The sequence below is a fragment of the Bidens hawaiensis genome, unplaced genomic scaffold, assembly GCF_021521415.1.
Source record: "Bidens hawaiensis isolate Kalapana, Puna unplaced genomic scaffold, B.hawaiensis_p1.1 tig00006368_1, whole genome shotgun sequence".
In the NCBI taxonomy this organism is placed as follows: Eukaryota; Viridiplantae; Streptophyta; class Magnoliopsida; order Asterales; family Asteraceae; genus Bidens; species Bidens hawaiensis.
The window spans coordinates 1,262,363-1,275,845 of NW_027491426.1; the positions used below are offsets into that span (position 1 = coordinate 1,262,363).

At 36.4% G+C, this 13,483-nt stretch overlaps 2 protein-coding genes across 2 annotated transcripts; both read left to right on the plus strand.

Annotated features, from left to right (window-relative positions):
• Positions 1 to 821: 821 nt before the first annotated feature.
• On the plus strand, positions 822 to 7,692 carry LOC143632197 (putative protein phosphatase 2C member 13, mitochondrial). Its single transcript, XM_077100768.1, has 8 exons — positions 822 to 1,126; positions 1,856 to 1,983; positions 2,759 to 2,857; positions 2,939 to 3,097; positions 3,186 to 3,272; positions 3,373 to 3,464; positions 6,938 to 7,012; positions 7,132 to 7,692. The coding sequence occupies exons 1-8, from the start codon at positions 864 to 866 to the stop codon at positions 7,519 to 7,521; spliced, it is 1,293 nt and encodes a 430-aa protein (XP_076956883.1). The 5' UTR covers positions 822 to 863; the 3' UTR covers positions 7,522 to 7,692.
• Positions 7,693 to 8,589: 897 nt separating this feature from the next.
• Positions 8,590 to 11,711, plus strand: LOC143632198 (uncharacterized). The gene is made up of 2 exons (XM_077100769.1): positions 8,590 to 8,682; positions 9,462 to 11,711. The coding sequence occupies exon 2, from the start codon at positions 9,561 to 9,563 to the stop codon at positions 11,514 to 11,516; it is 1,956 nt and encodes a 651-aa protein (XP_076956884.1). The 5' UTR covers positions 8,590 to 8,682; positions 9,462 to 9,560; the 3' UTR covers positions 11,517 to 11,711.
• Positions 11,712 to 13,483: the final 1,772 nt, after the last annotated feature.

Sequence of the window (13,483 nt, forward strand, 5' to 3'; positions counted from 1 at the left end):
CCCACATTTACAAACATGACAATATGAGATTTTAAAGGTTTTGTCTCATATAGATATAGATAGATAGATAGATATAAAGTAATAATGTTAGGTTATGAATATGAATTTGAGTATCCATGGAAATGATCCGGACCCGAGTAGAATAGAGAAAGAGATGAATGTGGCAAAGGTATTCATTCGGTGACGCTAATAGGCTGGTCTGCTACATTACAGTGAATAAAACACTCTAGGGCTTGATTTCAGATTCTCTTTATAAATAAGATTCCGATCGATCGGATCCTCTTCCTTCTCCTTCACCATGAATTGACGAATCATGCTTCTGCTTCTGCTAGATTTCTCCACCACTTCACTCTAAACCGTAACTCTTTTCCGATTCACTTCATTTTCATTTCGATTTCGATTTCGATTTCTGGATCTCGTTGGATTTTATAATTGTAGAATTTGATCTTAGTCATTGACTCACATTATCATCCATTTTCTAGATATGTACTTATCACTCATTGAGTTCTAACATCTCATGCTGCAGAATAGATTGATTATCTATCTCAACATGTAGCTTTAAAATTTGATCCTCATTTATTCATCGTTGATATAGGATGCAGGTTATGACTCATGTATTAGCCTTCATTTTAACATCTTATATTGTTCATTATTGCACACATCAAGTTCTACCAGTTGCATTCTTGTTTAACAAATTAATATGTTGTTGCTATATAGGCCTCTAAATTGCAATCACATGAATTGCTGCTGCACACAAATAGCTTCTGGTTATCTGGAATATGATAGATTTGTGATTTTTTTTTAAATTGTTTGTTAAGGTCAGGATTTTGCTGATAAGGATACACCGGCTTGTGGACTCTTAAATGGTATGCAGCAGTTATCTGAAGACGGTGATTCTGCAAGCTGGCAAGTATATTCAGAAGGTTACGAGAGGGTTGGGGCAGTTTGCAACTTTAAGAAGAAGTCCAAAGGCTATTTCTGCAGTAAGGTTTTCCTGTGATCGAATATTTCCATCCGTTCGGAAAATGATGGTGGATACAACTGCAGCTGCAAACCGTGGTATGGCTACCAACAGTTCGCCAGAGAAGGTTGATGATGGCGGCTATGCCAGTGGCGGTTGGAAGAGGTGATTTTCCTTTTATCATTATATGCTTGGTATATTCTTTTTTGTTTCTTTTATTGTTTCTATTTGTCCATTGTTGAACTTGAAAGTGATTCTATGCATGGATATGCGAAAACGTGAAAGCAACGCACAAAAGGGATGGTTATCGTTTCAGTTCATTATATGTCTCAGTTAGAAGGCTACATAATATTTAACAATTGATATGTCTTCATGAATATTTGACACCTTAGTCTCGATTTTTCTACACAAGCAATTCTATTACCGACATTGTAAAGTTGCTATCAATTTATACTCTGATGCATTTCCTCAAGTGAACACATGGCTGCCATGTTATTAAGTTGGCTGGCTTAATGAATCTCTCAATTTTGGTAATGCCTTCTAAAACATCAAATGACTTTTAAGTAATATGCCAATACCATTTATAGCATATTTTCCTTTCCCCCATTAATTCTGATAACCGAGTAGGGGAATATTTTGAGTTTATCAAGAAAGAGATTTTTTTAAAAACACAAGCCATAAAAGCTATAAGCACATATCCTTTCTAGCTTTTTTTTTTAAAAAGTGTTGTCTGATTGGTTAGGTTGTTTCAGCGTTCAAACAAGAAAGTGCTATCCCATAAATGAAAAGCATGCCTTTAATGCTTCTATATATCTATGATATGTTTGTGTGTTCCATTTGCTTGTGATTGCAATTGTTTGCTTATACGTCTTCCTTGTGGCCTCTTAATGACAGTGAAGACGGAAAATTGAGTTGCGGTTATTCAAGTTTCAGAGGTAAAAGAGCTAGCATGGAGGATTTCTATGACGTCAAGACTTGCAAGATAAATGGGCAGACGGTCTGCTTATTTGGGATATTTGATGGTTATATTCTTTCCCACCAATCTTTACAATACAATATGCCCTTTATTTTATGAGGAAGAGGTGGCTAATTCCTGGAAATGTGCATGCTGATTGAATTGTCCTTTGTTTTCTTTATTGTGTTGGTTTCATTTCTTCAGAAATTTTATAAAAGGCTGAAATAATGCTATACACCAACACCACGAAACCACCATTCGAGTTATATTTATATACTTGACACGTGTACACGGATCATTAATTATCTAGCTGGTTTCATGTTCAAGAACATGCGCTTTTAGGACCATCAATCTTGACAAAATGTTTTTGCATTATAATCATGCAAAATTTTTCATTCACATGCATCAATAGTTAGAATCATGTAAACAGAAAAACACCAAGGTTTAGGTAATAATGGTTTACAAAACAAATTCACATGACTTAACATGACAGGGACTAAATTTGTGCTTATGCGACATCAGTTGTCTACTTTTGAAAAGGTTTCTGTTCTCAAAATAGAAACTAAATTATGATCATGCATCAATTATTTGTTCACACATGATTAATGAGGTAATTAGCTATACCTAAACTGAAATAAAAAAAAAACATGCGAGACGAACATGGAAAATAATTACTAACATACTTACATGCAAAGTAGTATATTTTTTGCAGTTGTATGAAATAAATATTAGATATTTAGGTACTTAATATAGTAAAGTCTTTATCTTGTTTATCCCCAGATATTAAATAATGCATTGTTAATTTCTTTATTTTTTACTAGAAGAAGGTAACTTTTATGTAGGTCATGGTGGTTCACGTGCAGCTGAGTATTTGAAGGAAAATCTTTTTAAGAATCTCATGAATCATCCTGAGTTTTTAACAAACACCAGATTGGCCATAAGTGAGTTCTTATTGGTTATCGCAACTTACTACTTCTTTTTAATGTAAATAGTACTGACCCAAAAAATGAATGAATTCACAGGTGAGACTTATCAACAAACTGACTCAGATTTTTTGGAGATCGGAAAGGATACATTCCGTGATGACGGTTCTACCGCCTCAACAGCAGTTTTGGTTGGCAATCATTTGTATGTTGCTAATGTTGGAGATTCTAGGACTGTCATATCAAAGTCAGGCAAAGGTAGTTTCTAGATTATTGTTGTATGTTTTTAATGAGCTCAATATTCCACTTATGTTATTTAAGAATATTAATATTGTTCAACTGACAGCTATCCCTCTCTCCGAGGATCACAAACCAAATAGAAGTGATGAGAGGAAAAGAATTGAAAATGCTGGTGGAGTTGTGATGTGGGCAGGTGAGATGCCAATGTTGCTAATTATATTTTCACTGAACACTGTTTTGTGTTTTATCGTTAATTTGTGCCTACCTGACGATCTTTTTTGTGTTCTTTTTAGGTACTTGGAGGGTTGGAGGTGTTTTAGCAATGTCACGTGCTTTTGGAAACCGTATGCTGAAGCAATTTGTTGTGGCGGAACCGGAAATTCAGGTAATCATCAAAGCTTTTATTCCTTTTTATCGATATAGTTTGACATGAATGTAAATTGTGACAAAATTGTTGGTTCAGTTAAATATGTATTTTACGTGTGCTCACTTGGATCATAATTTATGTTGTGCATTTTGGGAATAATACAGTTTAAATTGTAATGCTCACTTTTGAAGAAAGTTTTCATGTTAAAGTTATTTATTTCCCAATTACCATCATCTGATGTGCTATCATTAGATAAAAGTAGCATAAAGGGAGAGCAATTGATTACAGATATGTATATATATACTCGTGTATATAGATACATACATACATATATATGTATATAGATAAATTGTCAGATACGGATATATAACACTCATACATATGGACACAAATATACATACATATGTAGATATATACGCATGTATATAAATAAATAGTCAGATATGGATATATAACACTCATATATATGGACACACATATATATATACATATGTATACATATACGCTGAGTATGTATATATATAAATTTGTGTTTAAATAAGAAATCAAAGTTTCCTAGGAAGTGTAGGAAGGCTTAAAATAAAGCCTTCCATGTAAATAGGACACTATACATCTCATATAGGACACTAAGATCTATTCATAGGCTTCTTAGGAAACTATGTACTCTTACAATAGCTCTACCCTATTCTTGTGCGCGCACGCACACACATTTATAGAACCCAAAAACAACAGATGTATTTTATTAAAATAATAAGATAGTTGACCCGATTTGTGAGGGGCTAATCTCCGAATTAACCAATCGACATGGTAAGTCTCCAGTTACAAGATAAACTTGATAATGAACATAAACAACACAGACAAAGAAAAAGGTATGACTCTAGGCCTATTTATTCTAAATACGCATTTGAAACTTCCCCATTATTTTAGCCCTTCTTGATTCATTGACTTGACTCTCCACTAATTATGTTTTTGACTCATTGACTTGACTCTCCACTAATTAAACCCTAGTCGGCTGGTTATGTGGGTAACAGATGGGTTGACCCACCCATTGGATACTTATCAATACTTCCCACCTGAAGAAACGACTTGTCCTCTAGTCGAGAAGTGGGGCATTCACTGGTCAGCTTCCTAGAATGTGTCAATCGTGATTAAGATGAGGAAGTTGATCCGCATAACCTTTCCACGGTGGTTGCCACTGTAGGCATACGACGACATTATGAGCGGTCTGTGGCCTCAACATAATGCCATGGTGGATACCACTCGTGTCTCCTTGTGGCACCTTTGACTTGCAACGGTGCCTCGAGACTACCGATTCTTTTGCGTAAGGAGAGTCTATTTATCTTGGGGTGCTTGCTGCGAGCTCTAACCCATGCCCGACAGTTTTGAGACATGACTCTGGAACGAACAGCAACAATGGGGCAATGGATGTGAATAGGATGATTGTTTGGTGTTCTTTGACAGAAGCTGCCAAAGGAGGAATAAGATATGGTGGTAGTGGACGTGTTGGTGTTATTATTGGTGTCGGTGCAGGTGTTGTTGGTGCAACAATGTCCTGTTTTGGTGTTATTGTTGGTGCCAGGTTAGGTGTAGATGGTGCGGGCGGTTTGGTACCATAAGTTCCATTAGAACTCCTTCCCGAACCAGGTTCCATTTGATTACTGCACCGGATGGGTGTTCCAAATCTCATGGTCTTGAGTTCTGCAACATTCGACATTATAGTGTCGAGCTTGGCATTGATGACAGCTAACTGAGCGGCGATTTCATCGTTCCGGGTCGACTGAATCATGTTTCCCGACCATGGAACCAAATGATAGAACCCAAAAAACGACAAATTTATTTTATTGAAGTAATAAGATAGATGGCCCGATTCGAGAGGGGCAAATCTTCGAATTAACCAATTCAAGATGGCAAGTCTCCAGTTGCAAGATAAACTTGATAATCAAAATAAACAAGATATTGACAAAGAAAAAGATATGACTCTAAGCCTATTTATTCTAAATAAGTATTTGAAACTTCTCCATTATTTTAGCCCTTCTTGATTCTTGACTTGACTCTTCACTAATTAAGCTTTCGACTCATTGACTTGACTCGCCACTCATTAAGCCCTAGTTGACTGGTTATGTGGGTGACAGATGGGTTGACCCGACCCATCGGATACTTATCACTAGAGGTGCACAAACTGGTTTAAAACTCAAAACCGGTTTGGGTTGAATCCGGTCTGGTTTGGTCACAAAAGTCAAAACCGGTTTATAATCGGGTTCAGTTCGGGTTGAAACCGGTTTCTTACCATGTTACAATTGGTTTAAGTTTGGGTTTTGATTGGTTTCGGTCCTGGTTTTGAGCGGTTTTTGTCCAGTTTTGGCCGGTTTCGGTTCGGTTAACCGGTTTGGAACCAGTTTTGGTGGAAAAAATTACAAACTAGTTACGAACCTACGGTTTCAATCGATTCCAAACCAGTTTCTACATAATCAGTTTAAAACCGGTTCGGTTTGGTTCAATTTTCGGGTCGGTTCGGTTAACCGGCTTATTTGCCCACCTCATACATGCATATATGTGTGCACAAAACATACATATAGAGATCATACCATAGATATGAGGGGCAGGTCAACCATTTTGGGGGCCCAAAGTGAACTAAAATTTTGGGGCCCTTTTCTATTTTTTTTCTCCCCTTTTCGAACAACATACTTTTGATTTTGATCTGACATGAAAAAAAATAATAAAAGGAATAAGAAAGTATTAATAATCAACTACTGAACTATTTAGTGTACCTTGTAAACACAGAGGGGTTGGGTTAGAACAGGTTCTTTTAATTATAATAATAATTAGGAAATGAATCAACAATTTAACAATGAGCAACGAATCAGTCTAAACATTTTAACAGATGAACATCTCAACTCTTAAAATGCTAAACTGATTTATTAGGTTTTGTTAAATTGTTGATTCATTTCTTTATTATTATCATTAGAAGTACATGTTTTAACCCCTCCCCCAATGTTTATTAATTAGTTCATAGTTGAGACTTGAGACTTGATTATTCCCATTGATGTTTTTTCCATGTCAAATTAAAATCGAATTTATGTTGTTCGAAAAGGGCCCTGGAATTTTACTTCACTTTGGCCCACCAAAATAGTTGAGCCGCACCTCATACTCACATATATAAATATCTTTTAAATAAGTGAAAACACATCCCCTTGGTGTTATCCTTGTATCTTGCACCATATACTCGCTACATAAATTTTAACTTTGATGAAACAGGTGAGTAAGGTCGGGCTGGTACCGGGTCAAAATGGGTTCGGGTTCGCTACATAAATCTTAAGCATGCTGTGTGATTTGAGTAGACCAAGTCCAAACTTGACCCATTGCATAATTTAAGTAGACCCAAATTGAACTATAAGAATCTTTTCCACACAAACCAAACTATTTCTTGAAGAGGGGGCCATAATGGCCGGGTGTAATAAATAATTTCTTTTAATCTTCATGTTTTTTTTCAGGAACAAGTACTCGATGAAGAATTTGAACTGCTCATTCTTGCAAGTGATGGTCTCTGGGATGTTGTACCTAACGAGGTAATATCATTGATATCATACTACTTGTTAACCTGAGTTTATTATTTATTCACCAAAAACCCTTTCAATCTAGGTGTCCGATTTATTTGAAGTTGCATAATTGAATTTCTCATTTCTAGGATGCTGTCTCGCTAGCACTTTTGGAAGAAGAACCCGAGTCGGCTGCTAGAAAGTTGACAGAAACCGCTTTTAGCCGCGGAAGTGCGGATAATATCACCTGCATTGTAGTCAGGCTTTACCATGAATCAGAAACTAAACCACAACCCGTAACCCAAACCCAAACTGAGACTGAAATGGATTTGCAATCCCAAACCGAGCCCATAACCGAACCTGAAATGGAAACTGAAGCAGAAACCAAACTGGAAGCTCAAACTGAGACTGAACCAGAAGCCCAAACCGAAACTGAACCCGAAGCTAAAACCGAAACTGAACCAGAAGCTAGAACCGGACAGGAAAGCCAGACTGAAACAGTAGCCAAGAGTGGTCCGGTCCAACAGATGGGTGAATGATTGTGTTACATGTGGGTGTTATTGAGGTGTTGATAGGCTGTGTTTGTTCTCATATTCTGGTCTTGAAGTGCATGGAGGAAGACTTGTGTTGACTCTGTAAATTTTCCATCTGTTGGTTTTCATTCAAATCTTACATTTTTATATTAATCAGAACATTTTCATTTTCATTCATTTCTTTTTAGATTACTTCGTAAAATTATGGCTCGACTAGATCGGTATTAATAAATCCACTGGAGCTAAAACATGTTGGATTCTGATGAAAATTCTAGGTTAAGTTCTATGTATTTATAAAACAGTAAATCCTATCAGACTAAATGATTGGTTTCATGCTCGATAGCGTACAGTTTGTTAAATCGAGTGATCACCAAACCGTAATTCAGTAACCGAGTTTTTTTTTTTCTAAATGATTTGGCTGATTTCAAAATTTTTTTAACGTTGTTAAATGGTTTGGTAAAGGCCAATTGAGCAAGGCCAAGATGACCATAGTGATTAGCAAAGTATCATATACTAAACTTGTAAAATATATGGTATTCCACTTGATACACATTGAAATGAGTAGCAACTAGCAAGGACTTGGTCTATTAATCATCAAAATACCATTCCTTCAACATATTACAAAGATAATTTAAAAAAAAAAACACTATATATATACAAAACTTTACTTATACAGTTCTGTGATGCTAAATTAAACGAGATACTAATATGATAAAGATTAAACTCATAGTCATAGTTACATGTTTAACTAAAACTAACGTATACAACGACAAGTATTTTTACAAACCAATAAAACTGTTATACACGCGGGCACGGATAATACATAATGTATAAATGATTTTTAAAATATTTAAAAGGGTAAGATAGTAATTAATCAAAAAGAATTCTTGGAAGAAGAGCCTAACTCAACCATGGTAAAAAAACTAACCCTGGTTAAGTTAATAACATTTAGGGTTACTCATCGTTCTTCTTCTTCTTCTTTATATTTGTAGAGTTGTAATTTTACAAAAGAAAGAAAGATATTTCGTTTTAGTAGAAGGTTGGGTGGCTGTTTGTTCTTGAGTTCTGTGAGGCGGGGTTTTGACTTTGACCGCTTGGGTCTTGGTGGGAAAATAATCAAATCACAAGGTCAAACAATAATCAAATCCCTTGGCTTATTAACCACCGGTAATTTACTCGACTCCAATTTCACTTGCATTTCATCAATTTTGAATTTGAATCTAGGGTTTCGCTCAATTAGGGCTTTTGTCTTGATTATGTTCCGTGTTCAATTTCGTTAGCGGTTTTGTTAATTTGGATCTGACGGTTCTAAATTGAATCTGAATAGTTAGGGTTTGTATGATTTGGGGATGATTCGGTCTACTGATCTACAATTATTATTGAATTATGCCGACCTAATTAATCATATCTTTTCACATGTCTACCGCTAGTACAATTGTGGTGTTAGTATTCAAATGTAATGGTACTTCAGTGTCACATTCTTAATTCTAGGGGTGTAAACCAGTCGACCTTGATTAGCCTTGAGCTCGGCTTGTGGCTTGCCTTTTCAACCTCGGGCTGGGCTCCGATCGTTTATAATTTGAATAATTTTTGTATGTTTTTAATAACTTTTTTATATATTTGAGAACAATCTTAAACGAGCCTAAGCTCGGCTCGAGCTTGTGTAGTACCTTAAAGGAGCAAAAGATCGGGTCGAGCTCGGCTGTGCTATGAAATTAGTACATAAAAGTCCTGTAGAATGCTTGAGCTCAGGCTCAATAGCAGCTTTTTTGACGGCTCAGGCTCCATAACTGAATGAGCTTTATTCGAGTCCGAGCTTGAAAAAGCTTGGCTTGTTTTGAGCTTTGTATTGATAGGATCTCGAGTAGCTCGCAAGCGGCTTGGCTTGTTTGCACTCCTACACATACCTCTAAATACACATAACGCTATTTTTGTGTCTATCTCAGGTATTTTGACCGATTTACGTCACCAAATCTTGTCACAAGGGAAAGACTTTGACTTTTAGACTTCATTACTTGAGAGTTCACATTGAAAGTTTAAAAATAATGGAATGCAATAAAGATGAGGCGATTAGGGCAAAAGAAATTGCTGAGAAGAAATTATCTGATAAAGATTATGCAGGCTCGAAGAAGTTTATCTTGAAAGCCCAAACCCTATATCCTGGGCTCGATGGTGTCTCTCAAATGTTAACCACTCTTGATGTGTATATTGCTTCGGAGAATAAAGTAGGTGGAGAAGTAGACTGGTATGGCATTCTTGGTGCAAACCCTAGTGATGATGATGAAACAATCAAGAAACACTACAGAAAGTTGGCTCTTATGTTACACCCTGATAAAAACAAAACAGTCGGTGCAGATGGTGCGTTTAAACTCCTTTCAGAAGCATGGAGTTTGTTATCTGATAAATCCAAAAGATTAGCTTATAACCAGAAGAGGAATATGAGAGGATATAATTTAAAAGTGCCAACTCAAAGTAGCGGCCCACCACCAGCCGCCAATGGAGTCCATAGTTTTGCAAAACGAGCGACCACAAAGCCAAACATTAGGAGTCATCATCATGGTCATGGTCCTGGATCCGTGCCGCCGGTGGTCCGCCCTGCAGCACCGCCGCCACCACCGTCGGTTGTTTCTCGCCGTACTGATACTTTTTGGACCATTTGTCATGGATGCAAGATGCATTATGAGTATCTTAACTTATATCTCAATCATACCCTTTTATGTCCCAACTGCCGCCAGCCTTTTCTAGCTAAAGAAATGCCACCGCCTTCAAACCTTCCAAAGTCAACCGCTCACAAACATAATCAGAATTTAAACAATCATGAAAAAAGTCAAAGAACCACTGCTGCCATGCAAAACCCTGGCCCACCACTTGTTAGAGTCAACACAGACCCATCTACTGCATCAAAAGCTGCAAGTGTGATTCAGAAAGTTAACGACAGGTTAAAAAGAGAACGTGAAGAGTTTTATTCTGGGTGGCCTGCAAAAATGTTAAAATCTGATAATGAAAGTCAATCTCAGTCTTCTGGTGTGAAGATCCCGTATCAGATGTCAACAAATGGCATGCCGCCAGATAACATAGGAGGTGGATACATGGCTTCTAATAATAATGCAATAAACAGAAGACGAGAGTTGAACTACTTTGAAATCCGACAAATGCTGACGAAAAAGGCTCGAACCGAGATTCTTGAGAAGTTAAAAGAATGGGAGTCAATGGAAAGGTCAAACGAAAGTCCAGTAAGTCCAACTAGTGAAATAAAAGACGAGCAGGACCATGAACAAACTGCAATGAACGTTCCTGACCCCGATTTTCATGAATTTGACCTCGACCGAACGGAAAACTCGTTTGAAGATAACCAAGTGTGGTCTGCTTACGACGATGATGACGGAATGCCTCGTTTCTACGCGTTAATTCATAAAGTTCTTTCAAGAAAACCTCTTAGGATGAAACTTAGCTGGTTAAACTCAAAAACCACAGCCGAATTCGGCTTGTTTGACTGGTTAGGTTGCGGTTTTCGCAAAAGTTTAGGTGAGTTTAGAATTGGGAGACACGAAGTCTACAAAAATTTAAACTCATTTTCTCAAAAAGTCGAGTGGAAAAAGTCGTCGCGTGGGAGCGTGTTGATACTCCCCAGAAAAGGGCAGGTGTGGGCCCTTTACCGAAACTGGTCCCGTGATTGGAACGAGAGTGTTCCAGATGACGTGGTTCACAAGTATGACATGGTGCACGTTCTTGAAGATTACAACGAAGAACAAGGTGTGCCTGTGAGCCCGCTCGTTAAGTATTCTGGATTTAGAACTGTTTTTCATCCGCATACGTACGGAACCGAAGTGAAAATGATTCCAAAAGAAGAAATGTTTAGATTCTCACATCAAGTCCCAAAGTATGTGTTAACGGGCTCGGAGGCCCCTAATGCTCCAAGAGACTGTCTTGAGCTTGATCCAGCAGCTACTCCACTGGATCTAATTTTTGAATCAACAGGTGGAACTAGTGAACAGAGATGATGATGATGATGACATAGCAACAGTGAAGGTAAGTTTTAATTTAAGCTATTTTGGGGCCACATTTTGTTGATGGTATGAATGCTATAATGGGCTGCTGCTGCTGACTATTTGTGAAGAAAATGTTGGGAATTTTATAGTCTGTGGTATAGGAAAAGTTTAGAAGAAGAAAAGCTGTTGAAATGCTTTAAGTTTATTATAAACTAATATGATATGAGTATCTTTAGTATAATTCATGTTTTATTGATTTTGTGATTCTCATTTGAAAGACTGGACAGTTAAACCTATTCATAAACGTAATTGTATCGTCGAATTTATTTGGAAAATAAGAATCATTGAACAGTAACCAAGATCGTAATCACTTTATGGGTCAAGTTAAAATAAGAAGTATCATCTTTGTAGGAAGAATAAGAAATAATTTAAACCATTGATTTTGAATTTGAAAGGTTGAGATTAGTTTGGTGAAAAATTAATTAAGTATAAAACAAAGGGGGAGGGCATAAAAAGAATAATACTTAATTGTTGACTCTCTATATACATACAAGACACATGTCAATTACTCAATTATTGTAAAATGTCAATAAACTTTTTTATATGGTACTTTTATTAAAGGAAAATTGGTTTTTATTGGTCCCAGATGTCCCATTTTGGTCGGCACTGGTATCATCTTTTATTTTGGCTAGCAATGGGCCCAACTTTCACATTTGTTTCTTCCATCAGTTCGTGACTAACCGAGTACTAACTTCGTTATCTTATTGCTGACATACCCATCCTACTTGTCAAAAACATATGACGTGACAGCATACGTGGATATTATGCCTGTGTATGTTGATTATACTTAAGCCCTAATCTCTCCCAATGTTCATTCACTATTCAAAATCTCCAATTCTCTCTCAAGCCCTAATTGAATAATCGAATCCTGTCTCAAGCCCTAATCACACTCTGCTCGCAATGAGTTCATCATTCTCTTGTACATCTGTTCGTAAGAAAAACCCTAAAAATTTCAGACTTGATTTATCAGGCAACGTCTACTGCAACCACGATTTAATTGTAATTCGTAGGGTTGCTGGTCATAGAAGTTCTTGAAATGAGGATGAATTCTACGGTTGCCCTTTATTGCCTGTAAGTACATTTTTTAGTTTTCAAGTTTAGTTTGTATCTAAGTATTCTTTCCTTTTGTGGCTAGAATCAAGACTGCAAGTTCATCATGTGGAAAGAAGATTTTGATGACTTCTTAAAGGAATGCAATTCAAGAAAAGATTAAGAAATAAAAGAGATGCAAATAGAAAATTTAAAGTTAAAGAATATGGTGTTGTAAGAAGAGAACAAGAATTTGAAGCTTAAACTCTCATTATAAAAGTCCAATTGATAGAGTAATAGTGTTTTAAGTTTAGCAATTGTTGTCATAGCACTATGGTGGACTTCACTTGTGTGAAAATGTTGTGTTGGTTAAAGAACATGGTGTATGGAATGTAATATGTTTCATTGGGACCCCTTGGCTATCAATTTCGTGTAATATGGTAATGTTAATGTTATCAATTTCATGTAATCTGTTAATGTTAATCGATGTTATTGTTCTCAGTATATGGACTTTATTTGTGTGACCAAAATGACATGCTTATCAATGGGCACATGGTCTATCTGCACATCCATATTAACCAAAAAATATAACCAAAATAAAAGACCAGACATATTGACCAAATCAACATCACAATATTCTATATCAGATTGACTATATATCAGATTGACCAAATGAATACATTGGCTCTATATCAGATTGATCAAATGAACAAATTGATTGGTCAATATGACCATAATGCCCAAATCAGATTAACATCACAAAATGACCAAACTAATTGACCAAATGAACATAAGAACCTACTAACCTACTCCATATAGATACAAGTTTGGCTTCACAAGTTTAACAAATGAACAGACTGACTGGTCAAAATTTCCATAATGCCCATGGC